At 40.8% G+C, this 13,825-nt stretch overlaps 1 protein-coding gene across 5 annotated transcripts in view; it reads right to left on the reverse strand.

Moving 5' to 3' along the window:
- The window catches only part of ZNF131 (zinc finger protein 131), a 28,923-nt gene extending 19,388 nt beyond the window's left edge, over positions 1-9,535 (reverse strand). Inside the window, exons 1-4 of one of the 5 annotated variants that reach the window (XM_040630464.1) lie at positions 9,283-9,532; positions 8,221-8,359; positions 7,043-7,144; positions 1,245-1,389 (exon numbers count right to left, since the gene is read on the reverse strand). In XM_040630464.1, the coding sequence (XP_040486398.1) occupies positions 1,245-1,389; positions 7,043-7,144; positions 8,221-8,344 (371 nt within the window). In that variant the 5' untranslated portion in view covers positions 8,345-8,359; positions 9,283-9,532. Of the gene's footprint in view, positions 1-1,244; positions 1,390-7,042; positions 7,145-8,220; positions 8,360-8,576; positions 8,767-8,836; positions 8,949-9,282 lie in introns of those variants that run through there. The other 4 variants (XM_040630468.1, XM_040630465.1, XM_040630466.1 and 1 more) reach the window with 4 other exon arrangements.
- Positions 9,536-13,825: the final 4,290 nt, after the last annotated feature.

A 13,825-nucleotide genomic window follows, 5' to 3' on the forward strand; every position in this document is an offset into this window, starting at 1 on the left:
ACCCAGCCATCCATTCACAAATGTGTACCACACACCTACTGTGTGCCAGGCACTAGGCATTAGAGAATACATACACACCACTCTTGGTTTAATCTTGAATTCCATCATCAAACTAATTAAAAGCTCATTAGGAGAAACGGTACTTATGGATGATTACTGTTCAATTATTTCTTAGAATTATTCTAAATTATATCTTTTGACTGAACCACACCAGTGAGTTGGACTGAATCATTCTGTCCCATTTGCAATTGATTTTACCAAAATGCACTTTAGTGTTATGCGAATGACCTCTACTAAGGTTATGATAAGAAAGAGAGCCAGAACATAATTATAAGACCAGTTCATTTACAGTACTATATGCCAGACACCATGCTAAGCACTTTAGATGTATTAATTCATTTAACCCTCACAAATAATCCTATGTAGAAAGTACCATTATCCCCATATGACGGATGAGGACGCCAAGCTACTGACAGATCGAGTAACTTCATAATGGCCACACAGTGGTAGAGCTAGGATTATTACCCAGGCAGCCAGACTTCAGAGTTCTTGTTCTGTCACCATATTACGGTGCCACTATTCATTACGTAAGGTGTTGGAAGTCTTTATTCATTACATCGTTGAATGTTTTCTTAATACTTTCTATGAGAAATTTTGTGTCTTAATACCAGGAATGGCTCCTAAGCAACTGATTTGTTCTCATACTCATGAATAATCTAACTTAGAATTTTTTCTTTCCTTTTTCTTTGCACTAGGTGCTTCAGAGTTCAGAGCTAGATTTAGCCCATCTAGCAAGTAAACAGACTTAAACAGCAGCATACTGACTACCGTATTTCTAACTTCACTGATTATCGCCCCCATCTGGTCTATTAATCTTCATCCATTTCCCCACTTATTTTTAAACAGTACTAGGTTTACTTTGGTAAGCCAAACCTTTTTAGAGTAAGGCTTGGTGCAATTAACAACTCAAATCCAACAAAACAGTTTATAGGGACCTAGACAACTCCTCCTTATTTTACTAAATACAAAACATGCTACTTTAGTTAACCTTAGCAGTTTTTACATAAGGACAAGAAATCAAGTGCGAGAGAAAGAGCAATCAATATCCAGAATTTTATAGATCCTTAAATATTCTTAATTTTAAAATGTCAGTGCTTTATAGCATAACACATATAATAAATTCTTGATTAACAGGGTGTACATGACTGAATATACTATCTGTGTGTTGCTAAGAAAGTAATTACCTGACTTCAAGGGCTTTGATAGCTTCTAGCATTTGTAGAAACTCTGCTGCTTTCCATACATCATTGGCTTCTTCTTCTCCTTGTATCATTAATTTTGCCGTATACGTGAACTCAATTAAATGACGAAAGGCCATTTTACTAACACCTGCAAAAAAAAGATGCGCATTAGCACGTACGCACGTTGATTCAAATCTTCTAACATTAGTAAAGAAAAAAAGCTCAGTGTTTGAAACCTGATTAGTATCTGAATTTTGGAAAATTATTTCCTGATGGAATTCTCATTAACGGTACAGTAAGACTATACCAAGTTCCAGCAGTACCTACTAAACTACTTTAAGATCTTTCCCAAGATTTCTAAGGCTCTTATGACAGCAAAACCTACCATTCAAATGAATGCGCTATTACAGGTTAGACATGCTACTTTCCTGTCAGGGATCTCTGCATCAACTCAGCTCCAAATCTTCAAGGGCTTTCCAGAGCTGAGCAAATAAAGTTCCATACCACTCTGCCTTTATTTCAAGGTACTTCACTATTTTCTCTTCCAAATTTCAACTCTATAAGTCCCATACTATATACTGATCTTCAAACCCTTCACTTCTAAAGCTTCCTTGTCTTCATTAACATTTACCCTCCCTTCCTGAATGCTTAATCACTTTATCTCTGTACAAATCCTACCACCCTTGAAGGCCCAATCCTAATGCCACATACATAATGAAACTTTCTTTAATGCCCCCCCCCCAACTCTGTACTTGTTCTGACAATTATAACTCATGGCCATCTCTTGACTCTAAGCTACTTGAGGGAAATAATTTTTGTCTCTGTACACTCACCTCACAGTATCTAACACAATGCTCCCTAAAATGCAGACACACAAAGTAGGAATGAATAAGGGCTAAAGTCACTTTTAAAATTTAGCTTCCACAATTCCAACTTTTCTTTACAAGTTTTATGTTTAAATTTTGGCCCAAAAAGATACTCTATTTCTTTGTGCTCTTCAATGCTATATATTATTTCAATCTGCTAATGCAAGGCTACAAAAATCTACTGAGACAAAAAGAAAACCACTTTATTTTTAAAAGATTTTCAAGTAATCTCTACACCCAACTTGGTGTTTCAACCTACAACCCTGGCATCAAGAGTCACATGCTCCACCGACTGAGCCAGAAAGGCACCCCAGAAGAAAACTACTTTTAACATAGAATTTTTAACTAAGAATGTCCAAGTCCAAACTGCACACAACATACATAACTGCCAATACAAAAATGCTTTTATGTTCTTCCTACATGCACTTTATACACCTGAATAAGCAAACCAAAAATAACTGGATTCTTTGAAGATTACTTTTGAGTCTCCTAAATCTTTTTTCTCCCAGTTATCTTTTGACCATGTTATTCTTTATTAGAGTAACTAAACATTTTTTTGAGTTCTGACCAAATATTTAAAAGTGCAACAAAAGTCCTTTCTAAAAACATGTGTAAATTTTTCTTGAAGTGGAATGAGATTTTGATTTTTAATCAAACACACACATATAATACTACAAATATCAGGCACAACTCCAAACACCTCACAAATATTAACTCAATCCTCGTAACAATCCCATGGAGCACTTTATTGTAATCTCCATTTTATAGACAAGAAAACTGAGGCACAGAAAAATTAATAACTGTGACTTTGGCAAGTTACTTAAATGATGAAACTAGAATCAACCCCACATGGCCCAACTCCTAAGTCCAAGATAAAGATTTTTACATGAGATGATGGCAGAAAACATTTCATCTTGGAAGAGTTTGAATACTTATGACTTCATTCACTGCAGGCCCACAATCTCTTATTCGTAATTCCAAAGTCCCCCAAATCTCTTAAGACTGGAAGTTTTCCCATAAATTTGGCAGCAAAATTTGATATGAGCAGACATGAGGCCATTTATAGTCTTTATCCCACTTAGAGTAAATATTAATATGCTACTCTTTCAAAATATTATTTGGTTACAGGATGTCACCCTAGACCCCACTGGGAGTATAATGTAATACACAGACTGCATTATCTTTGGAAAATTTGTGATTTCAAGAAACATCTGGCCTCCAAGGATTTGAATAAGGAATTGTAGACTTAGTTCCCAATTTTGGTTAATTAGAATCACTGTAGACTTTACAAAAGCCTGGGGTCTCTGATCTCCAGAATCAAAACTGGGATAGGAAACTTTTTTTTTAATAAGCATCTTAGGTGTTTCTTAAGTCGCCAGTCCAGCACTAGTCCTAGGAATAAATCACTGACCTAATTAGCTAACATGAACCAAACTGATAACACCTGCCCAGGTGAGTGACGTGGTGACAGATGATGCACAGTTGCAAAAACACTATTCTTCGTGAGGACTAGTCTGGTAACTTTCAAATCTCAACCCACTTTCTAATTAATCCCTTGCTCCTTTCATAATAGAAGGGTACAGGAGAACACGATTTTTCTGAGTATCTAAAGAAACTGTTAATGTGAACATCTTAACCTGAATCTTCTTTTTTTTCACTTAGGAAAGCAAAAGAGGGCAGCATTCCAGAAATATAAACTGAGGTCATGATTCATATTTTACAAATGGGGGTTCCAATTCTAGCTAAGATGAAGAAAGCACATTCTACCACTCCACACTCCATCTTGTCCACTGCTTACAATCACAACTCCTGGGAAGAACACATAAAGCAAATATATAAGGATTCTGAAAGATAAACAGAAGCAAGCAGGCTGGGGAGAGAAATCAAAACTCAAAGAACAGCAGTGAGTCTCCTGGGTTTTTATTTTTCCTCCCACATATCCTAGCTTAGACGCAAATCCCATTCCTGTGTAGCAGAACAGACAAAAAAGCTGCAGAAGAAACTTTCTGGCTAGAGAACCAGGAAAGGGAATGGAGAGTATGAGTGGGGCGGGTTTTTATTCTGCTCAGCCCTGCTTCAAAGCAAGTTCCAGTTCTGATGCTGGCACACCTGTGGCTGGTGACCACCAAGCAGGCACTGATTCTTAGAGAAAGTTTTTCTGACAAAGAACTAGGAAACAGACTATGATCTAAAGAGCATGGAGAGAAATCTTATTTTTTCTCTCTCACCACTTTGTCTAGGAAATGAATACCACTGTGGGAAGCAAATGACAGCACAGGGAAGCTAAAATCGTAATTTTCTAGCCAGATGATCAGGAAAAGTTGTGCCTAGGAGCTCAAGTGCAGAAGAAGTCAGAAGAGAGAACTACAGAAAGAACCTCTGTGAATGAAGTCCTGCTCTAGCCACCGAGCTACACATGTGTAGAACTGAGATGAGGCAGCACAGCAAAGGGTTTGAGTACCGCCCTATGATGCAGACTACCACCCAGGTCGGCACACCAGGGACCTGAACACCACAACAAAAGTTTTGAAAGCTAAACTGGAATTGCATCCATAGTCATATAAGGCAGTATGAACCTAAAGCAGGTGACTGCTTACTAGAAATAAAACAAACCAAAATCAAAACAAAACAAAAAGCATTCTCCAGAGGATTTTGACAGCACAGAGTGTCATAATATTCAAAGTGCCCACGACAGAATACAAAATTACTTGACGTATCTTACAGATTAAAAAAAAAAAAAAAAAAAAAAAAGGAAGCCAACATGTCCAAGCTTATACAACTGACAACAGTAAAGAAAACTCAGGTTTTTGAATAGGGCTTTCTCTATAGCCAGGTGACCTAGACAAATTGTACAGTAATCCCAAAGTTAATGGTTTAAAACTGAGACAAACTGATTTTTTAAACCTGAATCTGGCAAGTAACAAAAACAGAAACGTTCTTACATTTTCTCATTTGTCTATATTAAATACTGAAGGCTTATATGTGGTATACTATAATGAAGATAGTAGGTCAGAGGTACTAAAAGGCACAAGGAACAATCTCAAGGTGATTAGTCCCTAGAAGAGAAGATCCTACTTCTCCAGGTATACTCGTTGCTTCAAAAGCGATGCACATTCTAGCTTGGGCCACTTATTTTTTGACTGTTTAAGATTCTGCTTAAAAGGCACAAGTCAACTCTTTGAAATCTTTCCTCTCCGAGGTAGACTAAACTACTCATTCTCTCTCCTCAGCTACACCATTCCACACTAAAAGTCTCTGTAACACTTTTTGCACTCCTTTCTATATCTGTTGCTTATCTGTGATTAAATTTGCAAATTCTTTAAGGGCTGTCTTATTCATCAATTCTTCATTTCCTGGGTCTAATACAGTGCAGCACATACAACAGGTATTCAATCTGACAAATAGCCCCAATTTATGAAGCTCTGACAATGCACCAAACACTATGCTCAGCACTCTGCATATGTTATTTCAATTAAGCATTACAAGCCTATAAAGCAATGAGGACTCTTCAGATGAGGCGGCAAATATGCAACTGAAAGTAACCTGCCTGGCGTCACACAGTACCTCAGGTAAATGAACGGCTGACATCTTGCCCTGTAATAGAAAGGAATACCATAGAGGCAGCTAGATTCTCACTTTAGTAAGCTTCGCGGATTTCCATTATGCCTGTGGCTCTGTCCATCACAGATAATGAAAAGATTATCTATGGATGTATCAGCCAGAATGCTAGATAAACTGGAATGTACCAAAAAAAGGAACATGCTTAACTTTTTCATTTTCTTCACTCCCCAGGGCACCAAATTTCCCCAAGGGAATACCGTTTCTAGGCAACTGATTCATAACAAAGAACATATACACCGTGAAAAAGATACAAAACCAAAACTCAAGAACACTGAAAGATCTAAAATTCTGTATTTACATAGACAAGCTTATTTATTTCCTATAGTTTTGGATGACAGGGAGGCGTAGGTAATGTAGCAGTATAAGACAAAAGCACAGTAATTAAGAGCATAAAGTGCATCCCTTGCTAGCTGGACAACACTGAGCAAGTAACCATTTACAGCCTGTTCCCTGATGTGTAAATTGGAAGTAATACCACTTATTTCAAAGGATTGCTGTAAATCTCAGAAAAGGCACATAAACCGCATAGCACTATAGCTGGCACTTGGGAAGCTATTATTATAAAAGTCAAGCAAGTACAAAAATCATTTTCTTTTCTTTTTTTAAGATTTTATTTATTTATTCATTCGACAGAGATAGAAACAGCCAGCGAGAGAGGGAACACAAGCAGGGGGAGTGGGAGAGGAAGAAGCAGGCTCATAGCGGAAGAGCCTGATGTGGGGCTCGATCCCACAACGCCAGGATCACGCCCTGAGCCGAAGGCAGACGCTTAACCGCTGTGCCACCCAGGCGCCCCCAAAAATCATTTTCTACTTTAAGGCAGTATCTACTGAATGATTCCTTCTATCCCAGACTCTCTCCACTAGCACTTCTGAATGCTACTTCAGTTCATCTTTCCTAGTCCTTTCCACATTATGACAGCCCACTTCATTTTGTGCACACGTACCTCGGCTAGTAAACCTTCTAATGTAACCTGCAGCATCCCCACCAGCTTGAAACTTAAGCCCACTGAACAAAGATGGGAATTCACTTTTAATACATGCTTTCAAAAGAGTGACCACTGGTTTTAGAGGTGGAAAAGACTCTTTTAAGAGACCAACATCTACCATCTAATGTAAGAGTTTTTCCTGACAGATCATTTTACCAAGCACTTTCTACTGAAAGTAAGAATTCTCAAGTGTCAAAAGAACAATTTATCCAGTCGCTTAATAGGAACCACTTATGCCTATTTCCCACAGTATCCTGCTAAATTACCTAACACTTCTTCATCAATTATAATGTTTGCTAAGTATTGTATTTAAAACAAGCATTTACCTTCTATCTCCACCAAAGGTTCCTGAGTAAACTCCTGAAAGAATTTGTAGAAGAACTTACTGCAAGCAGCCAAAACAGCCTTGTGGGCCTTAAAATGGTGTCCTAGATTAAAAAAGAAAAAAGAAAAAAAAGAAAAAAAAAGTATCATACATATTCAAAAATCAAAAGTAAAACCAAAAAACAAAGTGGAAAATTATATAAAGTAGACCTTTCTCCATAATATAAGACTATATACGTTACTGAACTAAAGTCAGAATGTTCTTAGCAGCTATCTTGATAAATTTCAATCTTAATTAGACACGAAGCCAGATCTTTACCTCAAAGACCTTATTAAGTCAGTTTAATAAAAGCCAGTTTACAAAACTAAAAGAGGTACGGAGCTTCTTACCTCTTATAGAGTCAAATGTATACCCTATTCATTTAAAACTCCTAAATATAAACACAACCCAAAATGTTATATATCTCATTTGGAAAGAGAGAAGAAAAAGCCATAGAATAAGCATAAAGCTGGATGTATCTGCTATGGAAAACATGTTAATATGCCTTGTATTTGGAAGCAGCAGACCTACAATACAACAGATCTATAAAAAAGAACAGCCTGCCTTGCGATGCCTATTTTCACTAAATAGAAAAGATACCCAAAGCTGCGTTTGCCTCCATTATAATGACAACTCCTAATACCGGTGAAGACCCCAATGACAACTCCTAATACCAGTGAAGACCCCATTTGATTTGGAGGCTTCCCAAAGAGGGTACCAGTGTTGTAAAGGAATCTCTCACATTCTCCCTCCAAGACCATCTGGGAAACTAGAAACAATCAACACTTCCCAAATGATTGCTGTGAAAGGCTCCTCAAAGCAGCTTATGAATAGAAGGCTATTAACCAAACATTTAGAAATATCCTATCTCCAACGCCATCATCTTGCACACAAGTGTGCAATGAGAAAACTTAAAAAGGCTGCAAAAAGTTAAGATGCGATGATTACGTTGAAAGCGCGACTAGCCAACTAGCCTTCTGCAACATGGTCTACGCGAGTGGACACTGACAAGTCCCCCCCAGGTCCCAGCGCACACTCAATAGGCACAGGCCATAGACGGTGGGTAAAAAAGGCGAGTGGGGGAAGGGGAGATAAGAACGGAAGGCACAAATTCGCTGCTCAGCCCACCACCCTACCCACCGTCGACAATCAGGGTGATGTCAGTAAACCGATCCTGCTCTCGCTGTTCATTCAATCGGTCCAGGATCATTTTATGATGTTCCGGGAACTCCTGAAGGCATTCCATCGTCTCTTCGGCCTCCATGGCCGTCGGGTTGCTCTACAAAAGAGGAGCATGATAATGTAAACCCATGAGCTCGGGCTGAGGCACAAAACCCCTAAAGCGTAAAACAACAAACAACAAAACCCCAGCTACGTGAAAAGAAGGGGGGAGGGTGAGGCAGGAGGAGAGGAAGGCGAGGGAAGAAAGAAAGGCGAGCCGGGTGGCCGCCGCGCGTTGGGGGCCGGAGCCGCGGCCGCGGGACTCCGAGCCTGACCTAATTGGAGTCGGGAGACGCGAGCTGAAGCGGGGTGGGCAGAGCGCCGGAGGCTCCGGGCGCCGGGGCGCGCAAGTCCGGCAGAGGAAGGGACCCGACAGCCGTGGCGGCCCCCTAACGGCCCGCCAAGCCCTTCTGCCCGGCCCTGGCTCCCGCCGCCCCGGGACCCGGTGCGGCCCGCGGCCCACAACGACTCCCGGGTCGCCTCTCCCTCCCCCGCCCCCCCTCTTCTCCCCCGCCCCGACCGGGCCGGCACTCACTCAGGGAAGGAGGAGCGGCCCGGGCCTGCGCGTCACTTACGTCGACGTGCTGCGTCAGCGCGCTGGGCTTCGGCTGACGCGGACGCCGACCAAGCGTCGACCACTGAGGAAACGGGCCACACCCCCACCCGCCCCCGCTAGTGGCGGACGGAGTCAAGCTAGGGGTTTGACGCTGGGCGAGGGCGAGGCCGTGGCCGCTAACGCTCGGGGGAGGAAGTCCGGCCAAAGGGGGGGGGGGCTGGGCCGGCTCAGAGCCAGGCTGTAATCGGGGCGGGGATCTAAATCACCGCCTTTCCACCAGCACCCCCACCGCGGTGCTCCAGGTGTGAGCGCTTCCGACCCGGACCTCGGAATAAGCTCGCAACTCTTTCCCCGTGCTCTTTTATTACCCGACTCCTCCAGCCCCGCCCCCTTTCCTCAATAAGCTTTGGGTCGGCCAGCCTTACCTAGCTCGTGATCCTCCCTTTCTCCTCTCCGGCCCTCAGTGCTTCTCCTTCCTCGCTCTCCCCTCTCGGGGCGAAACTCAGCCCACACTGTACGCTACCCGTGAACAGCGCCGCGCCCTCCATTTCCTCTCGAGTGCCCGGACGCTGCCTCCGCTGGGTCTGGCAGGCGCACGTGCGCTCGCTCCGAGACCCGGGCGGCCGCGGCGCGGGCGGCGGCCACGGGCGCGAGCACGTTCTGGCCGCCTGGGACCTGCCTCCCGGGTGCCCGCCCTCTCCACGCTCGGCGGGCAGCACGTGTTCGCTGGGCTCGGGACCTGGATCTACCCCGATTATTTACACCTGATGCTTTTACTACAGCTCTCTCCACTCTCAACCCCCGCGCTTAAAGAGGCCAGTGACTTACAATCAGCCTCACTTGGCTGGGTCATTCACTCGTGCATCTTTAAAAAAAAATGCTTTTGGAGGATAACAGGTCGAGATTTACTTTTTTCTCTCAAGAAAATAGAGTGGGGAGTTAGGGGAAGACTCAAATAGCTGGCTATATGCAGGAGTGAGTGTAATCATTATTTCAACAGCCATTTATGGAGAGCCAACGCTGTGCTAGGCACTGTTTAATACATTGGGAAATCAAGTGGTGAACAAGGGGTATGTGGTTTCGGCCTTATCTTAGTCTGATGGAGTAGATAGATATTTTGTACAGTTAATTGCCTGGGTGCAGAGTTCTGAGTGTTATGAGATGTGAAGAACAAGGTAATGGGGGGGGGGCGGTCAAGGAAAGCTAGTGACCTGTAAGAATATGAAGTCTGAGTGTTCTTAACCAAGTGTACAGCTCATTCAGAGGCAACAGGATTATAGCATTTTGAGAAATAAAAGGATGTTGATGGGATAGACCCGCAGGGGCCCTGTAAACAGTGTTAAAGGTGATAGATTTTCTTATCATGGAAAGGGAAACCTTGAAAGTTGAGCAGGATAGTGACATTTTAAGGTTTCCTTTTTAGGGCGCCTGGGTGGCTCAGTCCGTTGGGCACCTGCCTTCGGCTCCGGTGGTGAACCTGGGGGTCCCAGAATTGAGCCCGGCTTTGGGCTCCCTGATCAGTGGAGAGTCTGCTTCTCCCTCGCTCTCTGCTCCTCCCCCAGCTCCTGCTCTCTCTCTCTTGCTCACTCTCCCTCTCAAATAAAATCTTTAAAAATTTTTTTTTTTTTACTTTTTAAAAGAGAGACTTTTAGCCCCAGTATGGACAATAGACTAAATGGGAGAGGATGCAAGGAGTAGAGACCAGTGGAAGGCTATTAGTAATCTAGATGAAATCATGGTGGCTAATGAGATTAGAGAATTGGATGGAATCCAGAAATAGGATCAACATTAGCTGGAAAGCATGTCATGGGTACCAAATAAATCTATATATTCATGGTGAGAGAAAAAAACACTCAAGAATGGCTCCTAGATTTCTAGCTTGAGTGGATGGATTGTTGGAACAATTTTACCAAAATGGAGAATATAACTGGAGAAAATGGGGAGAAAGGATGGGGAGGGAAGAGATCATTTTAAAGAGACAACTAAGTACAGATGATGTCAACAAGGCATTTTATATACGGACCTGTCTAGAATTTAAGGGAGAGAGCTAGTTTTAGGGATTTGGAAATTTTTAGCATAAAGTGGGTATTGAAGCCATGGAAACAGATGAGATTTTTGTTTCATCCATCCTAATGCAAAATTAATTAAGACTTTAATTCCAATATAGTTAACATACAGTGTTATATTAGTTTCAGGTGTACAATATAGTGATTAAATAATTTCATACATCACCCAGTGCTCATCATGACAAGTACACTCCTTAATCCCCATCTTCTATTTCCCCCATCCCCCACCCACCTTCATTAGTTTGTTTTCTATACTTAGAGTTAAGAATCTGTTTCTTGTTTTGTCTCTTTTTTCCTTTGCTCATTAAATTCCACGTATGAGTGAAATCATATGGTATTTGTCTTTCTCTGACAGACTTATTTCACTTAGCATTATACTCTCTAGCTCTACGCATGTCCTTGCAAATGACAAGATTTCATTTTTTTAATGGCTGAATAATATTCCACTGAATATACATATACCACTTCTTTATCCATTTATCTATTGATGGTCACTTGGGTTACTTCCATAATTTGGCTATTGTAAATTATGCTGCTATAAACATAGGGGTGCATTTATCCCTTTGAATTAGTGTTTTTGTATTCTTTGGGTTAATACCCAATGGTGTGATTCCTGGATTTTCGGGTAGTTCTATTTCTAACTTCTTGAGGAACCTCTGTATTGTTTTGCAGAGTGCCTGCACCAGTTTGCATTTCTACCAACAGCGCAAGAGGGTTCCTTTTTCTCCACACCCTTTCCAACACCTGTTGTTTCTTGTGTTTTTGATTTTAGCTATTCTGACAGATGTGAGGTGATATCTCATTGTGGTTTTAATTTGCACTTCCCTGATAATGGGTGGTACTGAACATCTTTTCATATGTCTGTTGGCCATCTATGTGGAGAAATGTCTGTTCATGTCTTCTGCACATTTTTCAGCTGGAATGTTTGGATTTTTTAGTGTTGGGTTGTGTAAGTTCCTTCTGTGGATACTAACTCAATTGAGTATGTTATTTGAGAATATCTTCTTCCATTTGGTAAATTGCCTTTTAGTTTTAATTGTTTCCTTCGCTGTGCAGAAGGTTTTTATTCTGTTGTAGTCCCAATGGTTTATTTTTGCTTTTACTTCCCTTGCCTCAGGAGACGTATCTAGAAAAATGTTGCTATGGCCAATGTCAGAGACAGTATTGCCTGTGCTCTCTTCTAGGATTTTTATGGTTTCAGGTCTCACAGTCAGGTCTTTCATCCATTTTGAGTTTATTTTCATGTATGGTGTGAGAAAGCAGTCCAGTTTTATTCTTTTACATGTTTCTGACCAGTTTTCCCAACACCATTTGTTGAAAAGACTGTCTTTTTCCTATTGGATATTCTTCCCTGCTTTGTTGAAGATTAATTGACCATACAATTGGGTTTTCTGTTCTGTTCCATTGAACTGTATGTCTGTTTTTGTGCCAGTACCATACTGTTTTGATTATTACAGCTTTATAATATAACTTGAAGTCTGGAATCGTGATGCCTCCAACTTTCCTTTTCAAAATTCCTTGGCCATCAGGCTCTTTTGTGGTTCCACATAAATTTGAGGATCGTTTGTTCCAGTTCTGTGAAAAATGCTGTTGGTATTTTAATAGGGATTGCATTAAATCTGTAGATTGTTTTGGGTAGTATAGACATTTTAACAATATTTGTTCTTCCAATACTTGAGCATGGTATGTCTTTCCATTTCTTTGTGTTGTCTTCAATTTCTTTCATCAGTATTTTATAGTTTTCAGGATACAGGTTGTTTACCTCTTTAGTAGGTTTATTCCAATGTATCTTATTATTTTTGGTACAATTGTAAATGGGATTGTTTTGTTAATCTCTCTGCTGCTTCATTATTAATGTATAGAAATGCAACAGATTTCTGTCATTGATTTTTGTATCCTGCAACTTTACTGAATTCATTTATCAGTTCTAGTATTTTTTTGGTGGAGTCTTTTGGGTTTTCTATATAGAGTATCATGTCATCTACAAATAGTAACAGTTTTACTTCTTCCTTACTGATTTGGATGCCTTTCTTTCTTTTTGTTGTCTGATTGCTCTGGCTAGGAACTTCCAGTACTATGCTGAATAAAAGTGGTGAAAGTGGACATCCTTGTCTTGTCCCTGACCTTAGGGGAAAAGCTCTCAGTTTGAGAGCTCTCAGTTGAGTATGATGTTTGCTGTGGGTTTTTCATAGATGGCCTTTATTGAGGTATATTCTCCCTCTAAACCTACCTTGTTGAAGGCAATTACCATGAATGGGTATTGTTTTTTGCTGAATGCTTCTGTATCTATTAAAATGATCATATGGTTTTTATCCTTTTTCTATTGATGTGATGTGCTATGTCGATTAGTTTGCAAATATTAAACCACTCTTGCAACCTGGGAATAAATCCCACTTGATGATGGTAAATGATTTTTTTAAAATATATTGTTGGATTCAGTTTGCTATTATTTTGGTGAGGATTTTTGCATCTATGTTCATCAGAGAAATTAGCCTGTAGTTCTCTTTTTTTGTGGTATCTTTATCTGGTTTTGGTTATCAAGATGATACTGGCCTCATGAAATGAAGTTTTCATTCTATTTTTTGGAACAGTTTGAGAATAGGTATTAACTCTTTTTTAAATGTTTGGTGGAGGGGTGCCTGAGTGGCTCAGATGGTTAAGCATCTGCCTTCAGGTCAGGTCATGATCTCAGGGTTCTGGGAATGAGCCCCATGTCAGGATCTCTGCTCAGCAGGGAGCCTGCTTCTCCCTCTGCCTGCCTCTCTCTCTGTCAAGTAAATAAATAAAATCTTAAAGAAAAAAAAATGTTTGGAGGAATTCACCTGTGAAGCCATCTGGTCCTGGACTTTTGTTTGTTGGGAGTTTTTGATTACTAATCCAATCTCCTTGCTAGTAATCAGTA

The sequence above is a fragment of the Ursus maritimus genome, unplaced genomic scaffold (assembly GCF_017311325.1).
Source record: "Ursus maritimus isolate PB19 unplaced genomic scaffold, ASM1731132v1 scaffold_15, whole genome shotgun sequence".
Lineage (NCBI taxonomy): Eukaryota > Metazoa > Chordata > Mammalia > Carnivora > Ursidae > Ursus > Ursus maritimus.